General features: G+C 40.2%; 1 protein-coding gene across 7 annotated transcripts in view; it reads left to right on the forward strand.

The window, feature by feature from the left end:
- Vsp37A (Vacuolar protein sorting 37A) overlaps nt 1–22,743 on the forward strand; it is a 119,345-nt gene that overhangs the window by 32,743 nt on the left and 63,859 nt on the right. The window contains exons 1-2 of one of the 7 annotated variants that reach the window (XM_011299219.1): nt 10,139–10,259; nt 10,315–11,900. The exons of 3 other annotated variants lie outside the window; for them this stretch is intronic. In XM_011299219.1, coding sequence (XP_011297521.1) covers nt 10,377–11,852 — 1,476 coding nt within the window. In that variant the 5' untranslated portion in view covers nt 10,139–10,259; nt 10,315–10,376 and the 3' untranslated portion in view covers nt 11,853–11,900. Of the gene's footprint in view, nt 1–10,138; nt 10,260–10,314; nt 11,901–22,743 lie in introns of those variants that run through there. 3 more of the 7 variants (XM_011299217.1, XM_011299220.1, XM_011299218.1) reach the window with 3 other exon arrangements.

Below are 22,743 nucleotides of genomic sequence, written 5' to 3' on the forward strand. Positions count from 1 at the left end.
CCCAAATGTAGAGAGCCTAACTGGGGAGAGGATGACTCTCACCCAGAGAACATCACCAGGAAGAACATGGCCCTCACCTAGAGAACACCACCCGAGGAGAGTATTGCTCTCACTCAGAGAATGTTCCCGGGGAGAGGATGATCCTCACCTAGGGAGCGTAGAAGACCAATGCTGGGCATTGGGAGCCTGCTAAGGGCTCGAAAGATAGCTGCCAGTGGTCCGCACCGGGAGCCAGCCGAAGCGGCTCTGCCGAGTGAGTGGGCAGTGTCAGCAGTAGTGCCGATGTACCCCCACTCTCGACTACGGCTGGGTGAGCTACCGTGTGTCGGGACCACTGATCTCTATATAACTGGATAGACTATCGCGTATACCCCTGGTGAGGCCGATTTAAAAGTCAATCAGCGCCTCCGAATAGTAGTCCGGGAACTAAAGTTCTATCAAGTGCGCAGGCTCAGCGCAGTTTTCAGTGGAAGGGGAGCAGCATGTTTATCCGTGATCACCACTGATCTCTATATAACTCTATATAGAGAGCAGTGGTGATCACCCTCCATTGGGTGATGCGCATGCGCAGTCAAAGGCACTGTAGTACTCGAGCTACTATTCTGAGGCGCTGCTTGTCCTACAGTACTGCCTCAGTGTCGGTGTAGTGGGGGCATAGGGATAGTCTATCCAGTTATATAGAGATCAGTGGATCAGCCGCTCGAATGCCCACCCCATCTAACATGGAGCGCTTATACGCCAGTATGAGTCCTATGCTATATGCCAGCAAGTCCCGTAGGGGAGCTGGGAATGTTTCCCCGTGTCCGCCCTGTGCTGTTGCCTATCCTTAGGCCTCCTAACACCCTAAGCACTCGGGCCCCAGTCCCCACACCCCTCGACGATTCGAGTAATTCCCGGGAGAGAGTCGAGATGGCAGAAGTTTTAGAGAACTTAACCCAAAATTTAGTTTAATGTTACACATTATTAAAATAACCAAGAAATAATCAATTTCTGGCATCATGATGTTTGAACAATTACCACGCGGCTGACTCGGAGTGACAACGATTTTTTTAATAAGAAAAGATTATTGTTTCATTACTGTCAAATGTTTTATGTATCGCAAATTTTATTGATTATAATAATCATTACTTTACTACATTGGGAACAATTTCGTCCGGTGAATTAATTTAATTGGCCCAGGTAAATCTATGGGAACATTTGTATTTAAATATGTAAATTTACTTGTTATTAATAAGCTCCTTGGCAGAAGTAATGATTTTTCCCAGAGTATTCTGCAGAGGTTTTCCTCATCAGAAGCTAAGATGATAATTCTCTGCGTCTCTGCTGGTTGTTTGGTTTGATATACTCACATGGTTTTGGCATTCGTATAAAGTTATGATTCAATTGTTCGAATATTATCTATTCCTTTGGTCATTATTACCAACCGACAATTATTCTGAAAATTTTAGAATATCATCCTTGGTTCCAAACGGATATAATGTCACATGGCCATTGGCTATTTTCAGTGTGCCATTTGGGGTGTTTATAATGCGTTGAATTTTTGCATTGCTACTACTTAAGTGGCATTAAAACACACATAAAACTAATAACCGTTTTCTCTAAGGATTACTACTTACATAATTGTAAGTTGAGCCCTAATAACTATTTATTTACACATTTTTATGTCAGGATTCATTGCACATACTCTTTAGATTTTTTTTAATTTGCACAATATCGATTGATGAACAATCGAATAAATGTTATCCATAACAAGCACTAAATCTTTGATGTCTTAAGGGGCAATTACTTCATGGTGTTCAGTTCAACGGGATAAAAAATGGTCCCAAATAAAAGAAACACTTGGCAACTCACTTATATAGAGCAAGGTCCGGCAATTGGCTTCATCGGGCTCCCGCGGCTCCCGAGGTTCCTTAGTAAGAGCTGGGAGACGGGCCTCATCTACTTAACGAAGCTACCTGCTCTAATTCCATTTTTCTCCCTCCATGAACCCTGGTTCGACCGTTACCGAGAGAGGGCGGCCGTGTGCTCGAGCGGCAATTTTTAACTTTTCATCAATTTGAAATATAAAGATAATCTTTTTATGCGAAGTAGGCAGCAATATGAGGAAAAAATTTTTTTCAATGTCTTCATGATGAGGAATCACCTTTAACAACTATTTTGCGTTCAGACGATATTTTTGCAGCAATTAAATAAATAAAATGCATCAACTGTTCCAAATTCTGAGGTGGAGCGATAACTTTACCGAGTAAAGTTTACCCAATAATTGGAAAAAAAATCATAGATAAATAGTTGTATAAGTATATAAATATCTGTATAAGTCGAAATAGTCGTTGTTGAAAAAGATAATATAACTCTAACAAAATTTTAAAGACGCACGATAAGAACCGGTCTATGAAAGCCTCAACCGCTAAAACTTCACTGAGGTTGACTGACACCGCTCAAAATAATCGTTATCTCGATAAACGCAGAAAAATTTTGCATTTAACATAGCAAATTTTCTACACTGGCTCTACAAACAAATCGAGTTAGGCCTGGATAAGGCTTATGGCAGCCGTTGGGAGAAGTGGCTGCTTGATTGTGATTGAAATAATTGAATTGCTTCTTTTACATTTTATTTATCTACCAGAATATTGGAAATATAGTTCTAAATTGTTCAAATAACAATTCTAAATCCAACACGTTCAGTTTCTGATATACTGGACTGAAATGTGATATTCGAACTGATTTTTGACGGATATGACCAATATTCGTGCAATTTTACCTCATGGCAAAAATCGGTAAAAAACCGTTAATTTTCCGGTTTCATGAATAATGGAAGTAACGAAGGCTAGAACTGGGATTGCCCCTCAAAAATGATAAGTATGCCAGAGACTTTCGATGAATGATGATACTCAATAGAAAAAGCGGTTTATATGATGTACTATAATATAATGAAGGTGGGTTCCTTGAAAATACAAACGGTAGAACTGTACAATAAGTTCATCAAAATTCAAACGAATCATATCCAACATATAGCAATTTAAAGAATAAATGATCCGCTTTGAAATTTGATATGAGTATTCTTTTCATTTGAGTTAAAAAGACACAAAAACCCAGCCAAAATGGAATGTTCAAGCAAAATACGAAAATACAATTTGTGCCTGAAGGTATCATAACTTAATGAAAAATTATTAGGATACACTGATTCACATGTTAATCTGAAGCTTATTTAATAGACGTTCGACTCAGGTAGAAATTGTATCTTAAAACTATCCAAAAACTAGCTAGTTTTACTCGACTATGGTCTAGAAACTAGCTTGTAAAACTAGACGGGTGAGGGCTATAAGTGTTACGCTTGAAAGGTCGAGTTTCTGGCTAGCGGAAAAGTCCGGGCATGAGTCCGTATTACGAGCTCATGCCAGTCTAGAATGATGAGAATGGTCCTGACCAGTGAATTAATTGCAATTTAGAATGACTATGCATGAAATTTTATTTGTCTCTTGATCATGTTTTATATTATATAATATTATATATGTATGATGTAATATACTTTACGTTTTTGTTTCCATTACGGTCATATTAATGTACACGGAGAAAAAATTCAATGACTTTTTGCTACAGACGTTGGGAAAAAATTACTGTGCTCATCGGAAAACGGGGTGCAAAGCACACGCACGAGAAAAAGTCATGCCCTTAACCCTAATTTTTACCAAGCGAGATAAAAAAAGTCATGTCCTTAACTTTAATTTTTACCAAGCGAGATACGGGAAAAATGTATCACTGTAGAAGAAAAATTACTGTGCTCGTGTCATAAAATTTTTTTATCGACCGAATAAAAATTATACCTTTCCACTCGAATTTTTAAATTGGCCGTAGAGAATAATTATTTCCCAATAAAACAAACTCATTGAGTAATTGATCGTATCAACGGAGAGGAAGAAAAGGGAATATACACCAAAAGACATATATTATTTTTTGGAAAAGTAAAATTTATCAAATTCTTTTCATAACCACTTTTTAATTACAAATTTTGCACCATTAGATGCGTGAACTAAATTTGTTATGACACCGCTATATACATGACTTAAATGTAAAATCGCCCATGAGTAAGCCTCTTGGTTCTGTGCGAAGCAATCATGATGTTCATCCAAGTAAATACCTTCCAGTGTTTTAACAATAAAGAAAATTTCGTCTAGATTTTGGACAAGAATTGTATCTACTTTATGGAAAATTGAGCCTTCTTTGCTTGGCAACATGAGGATTGTACCAACTTTCACTTTCGTCCCTTCAACGTCGATTTTTCGGAGAGTATGGACTTTTCCTTCCGAAGGGGGAAAAATAGATAAAAATAAATTAAAAATCTAAAAAGTAACGAAAAATATAATATCTGAATTTTTTCTACTTTATGTACATTTCCTCTAATTTCTGGCCTTTGTAAGTGTCGCGTTACGGCATTCTTGATTAAAAGAATACAATAAAATAGTCAATTTTGCTATAAAAGCTAAAAGAAAGGATCAAAAGGTAAATGCATATGGAAACTCATGACTTCGCCCCGAAAAAAAAAAATGCAGAAAGTTCGGTTACAAGTTACCATTTTGCTGAAAAGTGATAAAGATGCAAAGGGTTAATTTCCATAATAACCGTAACCGATAAATCACATTGCATTATAGGCTAATACTAGTAAAGGAATCAATGTGACGTTAATAGGGGTTCATTTCGTAGAAGAAAAACGAAAAAATGCCGAAAAAACAGGTTATTTGAATGGGAAAATTTTGCCAGACAGACTCATTTAACCTCAAATAAAAAAAAAACAGAAAAAAAACCCAACCGACATCATGCAATTGGATCTGTACCTTATAATTTTTCCATTAAAAACAAATTGATTTCAATACTTACCCAATTTTAATTGATTTTTCTTATAAAGTTGCACTTTTCTATTTCACAAAGGAGTTAACTAAACGCGTGTAAAAAGGAAAAGTCTAAGAGGTTTGGCGGTATATCTTAAGCACTTCAGCCCAAGTAAAATGTCCTTATAAGACGAAGCCATCTCCTTTGTTTTCTACGTTTGACAACGTCCGGAAGTAATCGGTGGGCATCTGCAATTGTTTCATCCCAAACCAGAGGGATGTCGTGAATATTCATAGGGAGCACAGTAAAAATCTCGCAGCAGCAAAGAGGCGTGTGGCAATTTTCACAGTATTGGATCATATTATGTTAATCATTTTTTCTTTGCAGTAATGCCTCTTAACCTCAGAATTTTTACTGTGCTGCATAGGAAAATTCACTGATGAAAATGTCAAAAAATCTTCAATTTCCTGTAAATGAGCATGGTGTACTTAAATATTATTCTTAGCCTCATCGATAAATTTTCCGAATAAAACATTTTGCACTTCGATTCCCGTGCCGAGCACAGTAAATTTTCTGGGATTTCTTTCTCAGTGTACTTTGGACTTTTCAAACACTTTTGATTAAATCTAAACGTCAATTATCCCATTCGCTAACAGATGGTATAGTTATTTCTACTGATTTCATGATAGGGTCACGGCAATTTCTCGGTACGTTCGGTAATTTGGTCCTTAGGAATTGAAGGCATGTCAGCATTTGTTTTCGCTCTGTTTGCTCGATCATTATCCCAATCTTTGGAGTTAGTCAAAACCGTATCAATAACGGCGGAGGCTAAAGCCTCTGTTTTTTTATGGGATGCAAGCAATGCTTCTGAAATATCAATAATAAACATATATTATTTGACTTCACTAACGAAAAATTATTAATCCATTACTAAGAATAGTCAAGGTTTAATTAACGTATTTCATTTTTATCTCTTGCGAATTTGAATTTGCAGAAATGATTCTACAAAATTCGATTACTGTTTGTTTTTGAAAGAAAATGAGAAATGTCCTGCCATTATAAACATGTAGATACTTTGATTGATCAGCAATAAAAGGAAAGAAAGAATTGAATTCATGAAAACTTCTATAATTGTTAGTGTATTAGTAATACCTTTTAAACAGCTGAAAAATATCGGGACGTTCGTCACCATGGTGAATTTGTCATTCGTCTTCTTAACATCTGTGTATTGCATTGCTGTCGTTCTTGAGAGGAATTTTCGTAGAATATTCACTGCACTTTGGGACAATTTTTCGACATCTGCCAGCATTTTCATGGATACTACCTATAATTCATTACAATCATGATTATTATCACAAGTTTTATGATTAAGGCATTCTCAAGGGCGATCGGTAATTTAGGAAGTGGAAGCTACGTTTATATGGATAATCAAGTGGAAAAAATCTCACGGTCCAGGAGAGAAAGATATCTATTTCCAAAATTTTTGGGAATTTCCCGTAGTTTAACATTATTACTTTCAAATGCATAAAAGAATTCAGATTCATATTTAAATTGAAATTTCAATTATTACTCGGTTTTATTAAAAACAATATTTTTCAGTTATTTCTACCCTCGAATCAATCAATTGAATTCAAAAGACTTCAACATTGAACGCTTTTTTAGTCAGGAAAATTTGCGCAATTAAATTAAAAAAATATACCATTTCATTCCTGCATGCTTTGTTCTGCCCTAACATCTTCTCGAATTCCATCAATGCCAATGGTGAGTTGAAAGGGATGGTAATGCCGTATTTCTCTGGTAATACTACTTCTGATGATATCAACGAGTGATTTGTTTCCATCATCCCGTACATTTTTTCAATTGTTGTCGACATTTGTTTGATTTTTTTTTAGTGATATCACTTCTTCCACAAGCCAGTCAAAGTCTGAAACATGAGAACGTATATTTGGAATGTTCATCAATGACGATATTTTATCGTTCGATAAGAAATATTCTATAGGAAAAATCAATAGAATTCATTTTTCTACAAAATTTTTCACTTGCAATTGTTCAAGGCTTCTCTACTTTCTCATCTGGCTTCCAGAAAATGGAACGAAAAATTTGGCCAATTGAAGCCGAAAAATTTACAGAAAAAAACGGAAATTTCAAACTTTTTCATGTTAACATTTCCTATTCAACACATCTATCCCGACAAACAAAAACCTATAGAAAACTCTATAGAAGTCATATAGGAAATCTATAGAAATTCATAGAGAATTCCGTAAGATTATGCACTGAAACTATTTGGGCGTGAAACAAAAATTTGGATTCAAACTCTTTTGGCCTGACTTCTGAAGCCCCTCTTAGTTTTTGAGATGTTGTTTGGAGAGTTTCATGATCATCAATAACACCATCGAATAGAATCTCCGCATCAGTGTCCAGATGTATTATTTGATTCAATTTTTCACCATTAGAATGCTTTGAGGTCTCTGCTAGGGTTTCATGTAATGCTTCTGTTGAAAGATTGTTCTTAATGATTTTTTCCTCCATTTGAATGGCAGCATCTTTCAACTGCTTCTGGAGCCGACATTTTGTAATTTCAGCAGCTATAGCAGCTCCATTTTCTTCAGTGTCGGTACCAAAAACATAGGGGCGGGTTTCCAACTTGTTGAGTTATTTCTTTGCTTTCCTGTCGGTAGCTGGAAAACATAATTTGTAACTCCTCATTTATGGTGATAGCGATTAAAATGCCGTAAGGAAAAAACATGGTTCTGCCAATCAAATTTGTCTTAGACGAAATGTTTGGAGTTTGAATATGAAATCTCATACTAAAATTTTGTCTGCAAAATATTCAAGTGGAAAAATCATATTTTCCTTTCACTATCAAACATACAAATAATAATTTATCTTCCTAATTACCTGCTTGTGCTACAACTTTGACAGTGAAAAAAGGCCAGGTTTCGTTGTACACTGAGAAAAAAATCCCAGAAAAATTACTGTGCTCGGCACGGGAATCGCAGTGCAAAATGTTTTATTCGGAAAATTTATCGATGAGGCTAAGAATAATACCTAAGTACACCATGCTTATTTACAGGAAATTGAAGTTTTTTCGACATTTTCATCAGTGAATTTTCCTATGCAACACAGTAAAAATTCTGAGGTTAAGAGGCATTACTGCGAACGTAAAGAAAAAATGATTAACATAATATGATCCAATACTGTGAAAATTGCCACACGCCTCTTTGCTGCTGCGAGATTTTTACTGTGCTCCCTATGAATATTCACGACATCCCTCCGATTTGGGATGAAACAATTGCCGATACCCACGGATTACTTCCGGGCGTTGTCAAACGTTTTACTTGGGCTGAAGTGCTTAAGATATACCGCCAAACCTCTTAGACTTTTACTTTTTACACACGTTTATTCAACTCTTTTGTGAAATGGAAAAGTGCAACTTTATAAGAAGAATCAATTAAAATTGGGTAAGTATTGAAATCAATTAGTTTTTAATGGAAAAATTATAAGGTACAGATCCAATTGCATGATGTCGGTTGGGTTTTTTTTATTTGATTTTCAGTTTGTTTCATATATATGGTATATTTGCATTCTCGCTGTACATTTCACAATACTCATCTACATCTGTTCTATTCTCCCATTGAAATCTGGACAATTTTTCATTTTTTACTCGAAAATTATTTATTTGAGTTTAAATGAGTCTGTCTGGCAAAATTTTCACATTCAAATAACCTGTTTTTTTTGCATTTTTTCGTTTTTCTTTCTCGAAATTAACCCCTATTAACGTCACATTGATTCCTTTACTATTATTAGCCTAGAATACAATGTGAGTATCGGTTAGGGTTATTATGAAAATTAAGCCTTTGCATCTTTTGCATCTTTCAGCAAAATGGTAACCGAACTTTCTGCATTTTTTTCATGACTGCATGCCCATAGAATGTCTTAGTTTGTTTTTTTTTTCGGGGCGAAGTCACGAGTTTCCATATATATTTACCGTTTGATCCTTTCTTTTAGCTTTTATAGCAAAATTGACTATTTTATTGTATTCTATTTTAGAATGCCGCAAAGCGACACTTACAAAGGCCAAAAATTAGAGGAAATGTACGTAAAGTGGAAAAAATTCAGATGCTATATTTTTCGTTACTTTTTACATTTTAAATTTATTTTTATCTATTTTTCCCCCTTCGGAAGGAAAAGTCCATACTCTCCGAAAAATTGACGTTGAAGGGACGAAAGTGGAAGTCGGTGCAATCCTCATGTTGCCAAGCGAAGAAGGTTCAATACTTCATAAAGTAGATACGATTCTTGTTCAAAATCCAGACGAAATTTTTTTATTGTTAAGACACTGGAAGGTATTTACTTGGATGAACATCATGATTGCTTTGCACAGAACCAAGAGGCTTACTCCTGGGCGATTTCAGATTTAAGTCATGTACATAGCGGTATCATAACGAATTTAGTTCGCGCCTTTAATGGTGCAAAATTTATAATTAAAAAGTGGGTATGAAAAAAATTTAATAAATTTTACTTTTTCAAAAAATAATATATGTATGTCTTTTCGTGTATATTCCCTTTCCTTCTTCTCTGTAGATACAATCAATTACTCAATGTGTTTGTTTCATTGGGAAATAATTATTCTCTACGGCCAATTTAAAAATTCGAGCGGAAAGGCATAATTTTTATTCGGTCGATAAAGAAATTTTATGACACGAGCACAGTAATTTTTCTTCCACAGTGATACAGTTTTCCTGTATCTCGCTTGGTAAAAATTAAGATTAAGGCCATGACTTTTTTTATCTCGCTTGGTAAAAATTAGGGTTAAGGACATGACTTTTTCTCGTGCGTGTGCTTTGCACCCCGATTCCCGATGAGCACAGTAATTTTTCCCCAACGTCTGCAGCAAAAATTCATTGAATTTTTTCTCCGTGTATGTTTCCTGATTTTTTACCATTTCATGTAGAACCAACCGTAATCAGGACCAGAAGGAAAACGACATTGTGTCCTCTTTTACTTGATATCTCGAACCATCCAGCATGATGGAATGATATCAGTTGATTTCGTTGAAGGTTTACGACCCCTCGAAATAAATTCTACCAACTGGTAGTCCAAGAGTGTAACTCCTTCGTTAGGAATTGATTCATTCGAATCTGTCATCACTGTAATAAAAAAGAAAAAGTTGACAGCAGGGTTGGGCATATCGGACTAAAGGCAGTTTTGTACGTGGCGACGTAAATAACTCGTAATTTACCTTTGGGGACGTAAAATATGTAAAAAATGTAAAAAACTACATAACCTTACATTCATCCACGGTATCAAGTCTGTTGTTCACTGAAAAACATTGTGAAGTGAAAAATTTGTAAGAACTGTAACCTATTATCTCCTACATAACTGAATCGAAATTATTGACCGTCGTGAATGTGAATGTTTAATCAGGAAAAGTGAGTATCAATATGATGATAAATATTTGATATGGAGAAAAAAAACTTGAAGAAGTTCAATTTTCAGATACATGAACTATAAATTCGCCTTCTAAAATTTCAACAGATCCGGAAAATATGTCAGGTCCATCTTCGAAGCTCACCTGGAACTCGAAGCAGGGCTCAACTCTTTCGCCTCAACAAGTAGAGAAGATCGATGTAGCTCTCGCTAATTTTTTCTTTGGATGTAATATACCATTCAATGTGGTTGAAGCCCAACTTTTTAAAGAATTCGTTCAGTGTTTGAATCCAACTTACAAACCTCCATCAAGAAAAAAACTGTCAACGAAATTATTAGACAAAGTTTACACCGAAATTAATGAAGATCTGAAGACCGCAGATGAAACAGATGGTGTGCTTGTGATTTATGGGTGGAAGAACTCTGCTGCGAACACAAAAAACGTAGTATGTACCATTCACAAGCAGGATCAAACAAGTCTATTCCTCCATTCGTGGGACTTCAGTGAATTGAGGGAGACAGGTGATAAACTGGCTCTAGTCATTTGTGACGCTAGTGCCATGGCTAGAGAAATGTTCAACATCAACATTTATGCAGTTGTTTCGGATAATGCAGCAGCGATGGTGCGTATGGGACGATTGGTGGATGTGTGGCATGTCACTTGTAACTCACATAGTGGGAACTTATTACTCAAGTCCCTGGTCAGCCCAGATTTCGCCGAATCTCTCAATCAATTGTTGCGTGAGTTCAGGACTTCGAAAGCAGAGCGAGAGCTGAAGAAACGAGGAGGTACGAGGATTATGTTGGTATGCGAAACACGATGGTGTACATTTAGGGACACTTTTCGGTGCTGCCTTAAAAATCTAAATATCATGCGTCAGCTAGTGCAGGAAGGCATTGTTCTACTCAAGGAGAACAATCGGAAATTACTCGAGGACAGCACACTGGCAGCTCAATTGCAGGACGCAATAATACTTTTCGATCCCGTCTGTCAACTCATAAATTCGTGTCAAGCAGCTGATCGAAACATCGCTGATGCTGTGGAATCTTGGCTGAAGTTGAATATTCCTACATCTGATGATAAAGTTGCTGACATGGTAAACAAACGTCTAGAGAAAGTGTTGCAACCCATTGCTTTAACTGCAAACTTTCTCCATCCTGTCTATCAAGGGAAACAATTCACTCATCTAGAGTTGTTGAAGGCAACAGTTGATGAATTTTTAGACGAGGAAATGGCTCGAAGAGATCTGCAACAGTGGGAAGGCCTCAGAGAATATAAAGAGAAAACAGGAATATTCAAGACTATATTTGACAAGCAAATAACGTCTCCAAAAGCATTTTGGTGTTTGGCAGAAGGATATTATCCTACTTTGAGCCAACTTGCTCAAAGATTGCTTAATATTCCAAGCTCATCTGCCCAAATAGAGAGATTATTCTCTAATTGGGCGTTCATCCATTCCGATTTGAGAAATAGATTGAGCATCGATCATTCTAGGAAGCTAGTGTCCATCTATTATGCTCTGAAAATGCAAGATTTCAGTGAGGATGACAAAATTTCTGAAAAAATTACAGTCAAAGGATGCAGTGGAAATTAAAGTTGAAAATAATAATTGTCCAAATTAGAAATATTTCTTCATTGACATTAATAAACTGGATATACCATTATTAAGTAATATTCTACCAATACTTATTTATGCTATGATTAATTACCTGCTTCTACCCGTTGATATCTTCTATGATAATAATCGTTAACTGACAACAATTATAGTTTCAATAAATCTAATCTTCGATGAAATTCCCACATTGGAGAATTTCTATCGAGAACAATGCAACACGCTTTAAAGTATCAAATGGAAAAACAACAAATTTAAGCTTTTTGGCATAGTTCAACGTTTCACAGTCTTGTAAATATTCCAAGGCATGAAGAAGAGCTGGAATGTAGAACAAAAATTTAAAAAAGTAATAATAATAATAAAGTACATCGTTAGAGACTAGGCAAATTGTAGCAGTTGAGTTTTACTCTTGTTTGTCAGGACCATGATCATGGATGAGTGATGAGAGATTTCATATCTTGCTACGTCAGAACAGCTCGTCGATCTTCAGGTGATGATGGATATCCACGAGTTTTTGGTGAGTGCCTGGTGACAGATTGTTCGAAGGAACTTCCGAAAAATCAATTTTAAGGGTTGTTACTGGTACTCGCCGGATTTTCTGGACGAATCGAGTCAAGTCAGGGTATTTATCCTCAGCCAAGTTCCAGAAGAGCTCCCACTTGACAATTTTCTTCCTGAACAAATTTTGAAATGGTGCTTCCCTTTTTTTGTAGGCTGTGTACCCATTCAAACCATCAATCGATAGAGCCTGTACCAGGAAATCGGTCAGATTCTGCATCCTTACTGAATTCTGAGAAAAGCACTGACCACGATACTGGTGATGACAGAAATTGGATGCTAGCATGAGTGAGGAAAAGATATCTTTGTCAAAATCAATCTTCCCCTCGTGAGTGTCTTCAGATATTTTCTCAAATTCATGCCAGGCCTCGACCATATCTGCCAGAGTCGTTTGTTTATTCTCACATTTATCCTCCAAGTTCTTCAATGATGTCAATAAATCAAGCTCCTGCTGAACGTTTTGTTCGAATTCTACATCAAAAATACGACTAGCAATGTCTTTGTTCAGCTCGATTTTGCCTGCACCTGCTAGCAATTTCACTGCTGCTACATCTTGGAGGTAATGAGAGACCAATTGATATCTTTCCTGCCACGTATAACCAGAGCCTCTTGATGAGAAAGTGCAACGTTTAGGTAACTCTCCCACCGATTTCATTTGAAATTCATGCATGAGGTCGTTTAAGCATGCAGTTAGATTTTTCTTCTCTACTTTTTCAGCTGCAAACTTTATCAATGCTTTTTGATCAATGAAATACCAAATATTTGAGTCCTTCTCCACTCTTAGCTTCATCATTTGGTCCTCCAAGACAACAGCATAGAGATGCATTCCATATTTGTCTTCAACTTGGCTGCATACATTACGAATAATCTCTGTTTCAAGTGATTCAAATAGCTGCGTAACAGTCAGCTCAACATCCCATGTGCCAGCATAGAGTCTCGTGCCTTTACAGGTTTGAATCACTGCCATTAATTTTTTGGTTTCCGTCTCTCCAACAACAAGCTCTGATTTGCTTAACAACAATATCCCATCTGCAGATGACACTTCCTGTTTTTTAGCTTCTACTGTCTTCGAAACTTTGTTGAGATAGACTGTCTTTGTCTCGTCCAGGGTAGGGAGTTGGTAAGCTGGTCTTACAGCATCAATAAAATCTTTCAAAAAAGGGGACTCAACAACTTTGAGATCGATATTTGCTGCACACAACAGTGTGACCAGCTTGACATTACACTCTTCTTGGTTCTCAGCAGTTATTGTGTCAACGAAACCGGTGATTTTGCGTTTACGCGGTCGTGGGATTGCTGAGATCTGCGATGATTTTGGTGGAAGAGGACCTGCGGTTCCTGGAGGAAACTTGGGAGGGGGGGCGTTCTAATGACAATCAAAAAAGATATAATTAATGTTGATTTTTATTGCATCCACGAATCTTTCGATTTCATCAGAGATACATATATATCATTTACCTGCTCGTTGGTAGATGAATCTGAGTCTTCAGGACGAATCTCTCCATCGCTTTCTACAGGATCTCGACACTCAGCTCTGAAAGTCACAGAGGTTATGTCACTATAAATTACTTCTCTCTCTTTAGTGCATCTAAGTGGTCTCGTAAGCAAAAATAAATGATTTTGAGGGATTGTAGTTTCCAATTTCCATTCATTTACCTGTGTTTCTTCAATCTCTCCTGGTGTGTGCTAGAAAACGTCCTGAGGCAAACTAAACACTTAACACTACCCCCCAGTAGGCGTTCAAACCTTCCTTTTTCATAGTAAGTATGAGGTTTTCGTCCTCCGTTACCCATCGCGTCTAATGAATTTCAGTTTAACACTGGAATATTCAAATTATATTAATATTAATGTTTTACAATGACGATAGTGAATTAATGGACGAAATCATCAGTTAGACCAGCTTCAGGAGGATGTTATGTGTAAACGTTAGTTTTCCCTCCCAAATCTAAATTCCTTTGGATCCCGCAGATGGCGCCACTTGGTGTAAAAAATGTAAAAAACTGGAGAAGGTAATTTACATCGTTTCTTACATGTAATGTACAAGGTAATTTACTCCGAGTAAATTACGTGCCCAACCCTGATGAGAAGTACAGTCAGCTCTATGCGGCATTCCTCAAGGAATACGAGGATCTGGACCACATGCGTCCAGCTCAAGCTCAGCTCACATCATCAACTCAGGCACAGCTCACAGGAGGGTGTTCGACGCTCGGGATGACCTTGGCACATGAAACCCTGGTTTCAGGAGGGTTGAGGGCTCCGTGCAGTCGACACTCGACTCAAGTTCACGCTTCTCACCCGTATTTCTTTCCTCATTACGGGGTTTTTAGGGAAAGCAGCGAGACGACAAAGCTCAGGGTCGTCTTGAATGGCTCCAACAAGACCAGCTCAGGGAAATCACTCAACGACATCACTCATACTGGTGCCAAACTCCAAAAGGACATCTCGGATGTACTTCTGTATACTCGCGGATTCAGGCTCATTTTCATGACGGACATCACCAAGATGTTCCGTCAGATCAGAGCACATCCGGACGACTGGCCACTTCAACAAATACTCTGGACTAACTCACAGGGCGAAATCATCCCGTACCAACTCACCACCGTTACGTACGGTACCAGGTCAGCTCCATTCCTCTCGGTACGCGTGATGCTCCAGCTCGTCGAGGACGAAGGGCAACGCGACCCTGTTGCTGTGGACCCGCTCACGAAAGGACGGTACGTGAATGACATCTGTGGAGGTGCTGACCCTGACCAAAATCTGCTCAAGACAGCTCAGCAAGTGACACAGCTCTGTGCCGCAGGGTGTTTACCACTTGCAAAATGGCACTCGAACAGCTCAGCTCTGCTTCGCTCACTTTCACCAGACAGCACTTCCACTGATACTCGTGTCATTGAGGACTCACCAAGATCTTGGGGGTTTCATGGCCTCCAGGCACGGATCCTTTCAAATTCTCGTCAGCTCAGCCAGAAACTAGCTCGATAACGAAGAGGATTATACTCTCGGAGACAGCTCAGTTCTTTGATCCACTGGGGTTCCTGGCCCCAGTAGTGGTCCGAGCCAAGATATTACTGCAATCGCTCTGGATAGAGAAACTCGGATGGGACGATCCGGTTTCCCCGACAACTGCTCACCACTGGCGTCAATTTCGGACTGAACCCTCACAGTTGTCGGAGGTCACCATTCCAAGGTGGCTTGGACAGCTCACGGATTCCGTCGTGGAAATACACGGATTTTCCGATGCCTCTCAAGTGGCGATGTCAGCCGTCGTTTATCTTAAGGTCTACAATGGTAGCGAACCTCAGATTACGCTCATCTGCTCAAAAACCAAAGTTGCACCGCTCAAACGGATGACAATCCCACGTCTTGAACTCACAGCCGCTCTTCTCCTTACCAAACTCGTAGCCTACGTCAAAAGGCAGCTCAATCTAACATAACGACTAATTTGATTTTTCCGTAGAAAAACGTGGTGAGCCGTTCTCAGAAAAACGCGTATACACTCGGTAACGGTTGAGATAATAAAGAGAGAAAGTAATCTGCCTCAATAGCGCTGACCAGTACGCTCCTTCATACTCAAGTGTATACCCTGTACTCGACTACGTGGGGTACGCGCACAGCAGCTCATGGGCCAGTTGCCACCAGCAAGACTCACCCCCTCCCGTGCATTTCTCAACACTGGCGTCGACTACGCCGGCCCAGTGTCGCTCAGGTCATGGAAAGGGAGGGGTCATAAATCATATAAAGGCTGGCTGGCAATCTTCGTCTGCATGACCACTTCAGCGGTTCATCTAGAGGTCGCGTCAGACTACTCCTCGGAAGGATTCATGGCAGCATATCGTCGATTTACGAGTCGCCGTGGGATTTGCGCATCCTTGTTCAGCGATTGCGGCACAAACTTCGTCGGCGCTGACAAGGAACTCAGGAAACTCTTCTCTCAAGGATCATCAGAATCACGTCAGCTTGCTCAGCTCCTACTCAACGATGGTACCCAGTGGTCTTTCAACCCTCCAGGTGCACCGCACTTTGGAGGAAAATGGGAAGCGGCTGTGAAGTCGGTGAAGTTCCATCTCACACGTACAATCGGAGAAAGTCTGCTCACATTCGAGGAACTCACCACTTTGCTCGCCCAAATCGAAGCTGTACTCTCGGTCACTGGAACCGCTCACTGACGACCCCGAAGACTGCTCAGCCTTGACAACGGGACATTTCCTCATCGGTCAGGCTCCCACGACTCTTCCAGAGCCATCACTTGATCAGCTCAACGTCGCACGGCTCAACAGGTGGCAGCTCATACAACAAAAACGTCAAGGGTTCGGGAAGAGGTGGTCCACTGCGTATCTTCAACGTCTTCAGTCGATATCTAAGTGGCACCACCCGACTCATCAGCTGCAGATTGGCTCACTGGTTCTACTGACGGACGAGAGATTCCCACCATCGAAATGGCCTCTCGCCCGAGTGACTGCCCTACACCCAGGGAAGGATGGTCTCACCAGGGTGGTCACCATCAGGACAGCTCAGACGACGCTGACGCGACCTATCGCCAAGCTCGTCGTCCTACCAATCTCGCCAGCTCAATAGAACCAGGACAGCTCCACAACTCATCAGCTCATCGGCTCTACACTCTGGACCTCGACAACCTCGATGGACTTACGACCCAGACCAACCGACGAGGATCAGAGGGGAGATGGCAGTACGCCGATCTGGACGGGATTTACGACCCCCATGGACTCGGATGCCGCCATGCCTGGCCAGCACTAGAGGACCAGCTCTCTGGACTGCTCAACAAGGGTGAAACTCATCGACAGCGTCTAGAACCTCTTGATCTTTGTTTTCTGTTTCAGCGCAATAAAGAATCTCGACATCAACTCAATCGTTGCTGACCGTGGGGGAGAATGTTGAAAATCAGCTGATTTCCATGGGCCGCTCCGGGCGGCAGCTCACGCATTTACACACGCTCACGCGCTGCTCATCCATTCTTTCCCCACTCTCACACACCTGACGCTCTCACCTCGGATGACCAAGGGGTCATCACTTTTGACACCTGAGGCGCCACTTCCTGGGCAGCTCATTTTTATCTGATATCCATAAATATAATTAGGTCATGTGACCGCTAAAACTGTTTCACCTGCCATATTGAGGCAGGTTACTTTCTCTCTTTATTATCTCAACCGTTACCGAGTGTATACGCGTTTTTCTCAGAACGGCTCACCACGTTTTTCTACGGAAAAATCAAATTAGTAGTTTTCTCCGTACCGCTCTAATAAGTATTTTTGATCCGCTCATTCATTGTGAAATAAGTAATTGTGACTCAGTGACACAGTTCCTCAAATAATAAAAAGTGACTTTTGGTGACATTATTAATTAACCGAGTGCAGTGAATTATTGGCCTTTTCGACGCTTCCTGGAAAATCCGTCCTCATCCCATCCATCCGCTCATTATTCCCACTGAACCAGGTCTCTCATTAAACACTGTCATAACCTATTTTGATTTCTAAAGTTTTCAAATATATTCCATAATTCATATCAACTAAAATTCAAATCAAATAAAAACAAGGTTTAAATCAGTCTTGGCCCAAGTATGTATTTATTTATTGGGGCGAGCATTGGCCCAATACCATTTCAACCAGCCTGGCATTAACATTGTTCGCCCACGACTAAATCGAGCATTGATTTGAGGCTGAGTAAAAAGTATTGGGCAAACAAATTTTTGACTACTGAGTCAAGATTGGTTCCATAGTAACATTCGAGCCTGGATGTACTTAGACTGGACGCAGCTATGGCTACTGACCCATCGACAGTCATGATTTTTTTCACCTGGGAAGTAAGCCCAGAACCCGGATGTGCGAAGGGAAAAGAGTTCTTTAGAAAATTTTATGAGAAAAAGCGAAAACTGTGGTTCAAGAACAAAAAAACTCCCGTGATCGACAAGTGTTATCTGGATCGATAGAATGCGACTGAACCACTACCATCTTGCAGCATCTCTAATAAGAATAAAAATGTGATTGATATTCTTTGAGACTGCTCAAGCCATCGCTCACAAAGGTTGACGATGTTCTACCAAATTATAATCCATTGAATGTTCTTCCCGTACACCAGTGATATCATCCTAAAAAAATTCATGTCATGTGAATTTAATGTTTCAATTACTTTTTTGTAATTAATACTGTATACATATTTAAGCTCAGTCCCAGAGTACGCACCAATCTCCTGGAGACAAATATTTTTCAGTCTCTACTCTTCGTTGCCATTTTCACAATCCCAAATGCGCGGCCATTTTATTTGACTTTTTCAATTTTAAAACTATCGGTCCAAATAGCAACTAGAAAAAGTCTGTTCAATTCCAGAAGCGAGGAACGAATTTAAGGCAGTTGCTTTTGAGAAAGACTATAGTAAAATATTCATGACATGAAATTGATTGAAGTAACAACATGGATGGCAAAAAAGTTGTTGAATGCACCTTTCCTGATGTGAAAAATATACGCAAAAATACGCAGTCCTCGGCGACTGAACTTCAATCAACAAATATCAGGTGCCATGACGTTTTTGATAAAACGGCCAAGATTCCAAATAAACGAATCACAATACGGACAGTTGCTAACCAGGCAGTATAACAACCGCTGAGGCGGCTGGGTTCCAAATACTATCCTAAGATTCTGAAATAGCTGTATTAATTTAATCGAATAAGTCCAATAAGTGCGAGGTAACAAAATTATTCAATGCTATTCAAATTTCCGAAACAAAGACACAATGATTCAAAATTCTCGACTTACTAACCACAAGTCAAATTGTAAAAGTACCAATCAGAAATGATAAGTCAGAATAAGTCCAAAATTGAGTCCAAAAAAGTCACAGGTAATAAACTATCGGTAAAACAGTTAGTAAAATGCTTAGTCAGAATTTAATTCGTAAAGGAATCTACATTCATCGCGAGAAACGAGCGTGTCTACTAGTACAGTAAAAGGAGAGAGTTCAGCGATTGAGAGGGGGAAGCCTGGAGAGAACGCAAACAATCGCCAATAGATACCGAAAGGGTTATTGGTAAACCTGACAACACAGAATCCTAAATCCGTAGGAACCATAAATTACGCCAGACGGTGGGTGGCCGCAAAACTACCCGCGAGAGGGTAAAGTCAATGACGAAGGGAAGGGAAGCGGGAAGGCCTGGGATGGCTCAGGGGGCTATGTCGTGGAGAGAGGGCCAGGGTCCACGAATACGCGCATTTAATAACCGGTAAGGGAGACCGCGAAGTAGTACGACGCGTGCATCGGGACACCGAAAGCAGCGTACGATAGCCGAGTGGCGGGTGGACGAGAGCGTGGGGAGGAACTCACCCAAATCACACCATCAAGGGTACGGCGGGTCGACTAGGATAGCCCCAAACATAGAAAGCGTATCCCGGATAAGTAGGACTCTCACTCAGGAAAGCGTTACGTAAGAGAAGTATTGCTGTCACCCGGAGAGCGTTGCCAGGGAGAGCGTAGCCCTCACCTAGAGAACGTGAAGCCTAAGGCAGAAGTATTGGGAGCCATCCGAAGGCTCGCGAGAGAGCTCCCATTGGTCCGCACTGGGGACCAGGCGAAGCGGTTCTGTCTAGTGAGTGGACAGAGTCGGCAGTACCGCCAATGCCGTCCACTCTCGACTAAGGCTGGGTGAAATGCCGTATGGTGGGACGTGCTGCCCTCGCAGCAGGGAGGATATCCCTGGCATTAGCTGGTTCTGGAGCGCACCCAATTCGAACGTCGCCACTGACCCATTCGAACAACCCCTTCGAAGCATCAGCCGCTCGAATGCCCCCCCATCTAACACGGAGCGCTCATACGCCAGTATGAGTCCTATGCTGTATGCAGCAAGTCCCGTAGGGGAGCTGGGAATGTTTCCACTTGTCCGCCCTGTTCTGTTACCTATTTTCAGACCTCCTAACACCCTAAGCACTTGGGTCCCACTCCTCGCAGCCTTCGACGATTCGAGGAATTCCCGGGGAGGGTCGAGATAGCAGACATAAGAGAACCGAAATATCCAAAAATTGGCTTAATGTGCGGGATTCGCAAAAATCCCGTTACAAAATAGAAAAACGAAATCGATATTCCACGCGATACTACGGCAATTCAGTAAGAGAGAAAATTATCCTCGGACATCGTGTGCTTTTCCATCCACCATAAAATGGCGAGAGGACTCACAAAAGTCCCACAATGAGTCTGTTTAAATTGCGCTTCGAAATTGTCAATAAAAAACGTCGAAGGCAAGGATGATGATTTGGGTGGCGCGGAGGGGTGCAGTGCGGGATGAGGTTCGGATGGGACTCGGGTGATTTTCACAATTAATAAAGGTTCGACATTAATTTACGTCACTTTTAATTTCACTTATCACTAACTGTACAAGTTAAGGATATAAATAGTTCGATGATATTCCAAATTACTATAAACGTGAATTGGTGCGCGTCACGAGGTTATTTGAATACGTGCCCACGCGGTGATTTTCCGTTGAGGTTCGATATTTCACTGACGCTAATTAAATGCAATTAATTAACACAAGGGAAAACGTTGAAGTTCAATAACACGGAGATGAAGTTTGGATAAAGATTTAGAGAACGATTCAGGATGAGGATTGATAAAAAACCCGATGACTTGCGATAATTATCAATTAACAAACTAGGCGATGAGCACTCTATAAACTCGATGCGTATACTGAATGATGACGAGACTCTCGGACCCTCGGCCCTTTTCGGGACTCGGCGGAGTCTCCCGAACGTCCAGTTAGCAATTTTGGGGGAAATTCCGTCGCTCCCTCCAAAATGCTGCCAGGATTTTGGACAGAGTCTCAGAATAGAAGATATAATCAAACAAAATTAATGGTAAACAAAATCAACTATAAGAAATAAATCATACTCGACTCTTGCCTGGCCCATGATTGACTTCTCGCCTGAACAACTGACAACCGACGAACGAACACTCGAAAACGGCAATGCCCCGTTACACTGTAAACAAAACTCATTCTATATATCAGAAAAGTACATCAGCAAAGAAGAAAATGCAGAGACTCAAAGTTCTCCCTTTATATACTTTTTTGACATATGCTTATTGGACAAAAACTCGAAAAGTATTTCAGCATTTATTTAATTCTGACCATGTATAGCCTATCTAGGTTTTTAGCTTGAATTTTTAGCGACTGTATGGGCTACACTGTTAAATTTCGAAAACCCTACCGGTCGAGTGGTCCGGTGGGCGCTGGAATTTCAGACCCAAAACAGGGTCCTCATCCATGGAAAAGATCATACAGTCCCCTATGTCCTCTACCGTGATTGCTCTAGTACACTAGCGGCCCGTGACTTAATTCAATCCTTTCCTAACAAGTAATACCAGAAGAAAAAGACAGACGTGCTTACCTACTCCCACAAATAGTCCGACCGGATAGTGGAAGACTATGCGTTTTCCTCATCCGCGCTTACCCCTAGATTGACTCGGCTGTTCCTAATTGAAACCGATGGAAGACTGTTCTGCCCCCGGGCTTACAACATGAGACGATATGTGACGCCCATGACCGCCCCTATGCTGCCCACGGTGAGACCGATACAACCTATCATCGGGGAGCCCTTTAGGTTTATTAGCTCGGAATTTACAGGTTTGGCTAAATTCATCAGATCATGTTTCCAATGCCAGAAATACAATGCAATCCAGACAGGCCCCCGGGGATTGGTGAGAGAGAGAGAACAACAACTGAACCCTGGTCCACCGTAGTACATCACGTACCCCTTCCCCCTTAGTCGTAACCAATATCGATACTTCCTGGTATTAGAACACGTATTCTCCTACTACGTGGAGGTAAAACCCCTCTGGAAAGCATACGCGAAGAATATTCGAGAAGTTCCATAAGGAACTGCATTTTTGCGGTGAAGGATTTCTTAATCCTCTCAACGGACAGAATTCCTTATCAAGTTCACATCTTTTAATTTATTTTTTATTGATCGCGGCGGGCATCTGTCTCACTTTCCAATTAGCAGACGCTTCAGGGAACGCTCCCCACTACAGTAACTGTGAGACCCCCACAACTATCCCCACTATATTCGTACCAGGACATGCAATATGTAAAATAGATATGTAACATATATATGTAATAGGACTATTTCATGTAATTAACGTTATTTCTCCAGTGGTCTATGACTTAGAAGATCCTCATGGTAATGGAATCTCCAAAATACACATAAATTACTTGAAATAGTACCACCATGGACCCTTTTCGGATTTCGGATCTAGAAATCGCCCCACTGGTGATAGTACTGCTTCCCATCATCTAATTCACCCCTATAAAAGACCCCCCCCC

This window comes from Fopius arisanus, unplaced genomic scaffold (genome assembly GCF_000806365.1).
Source record: "Fopius arisanus strain USDA-PBARC FA_bdor unplaced genomic scaffold, ASM80636v1 scaffold00013, whole genome shotgun sequence".
Classification (NCBI taxonomy): domain Eukaryota; kingdom Metazoa; phylum Arthropoda; class Insecta; order Hymenoptera; family Braconidae; genus Fopius; species Fopius arisanus.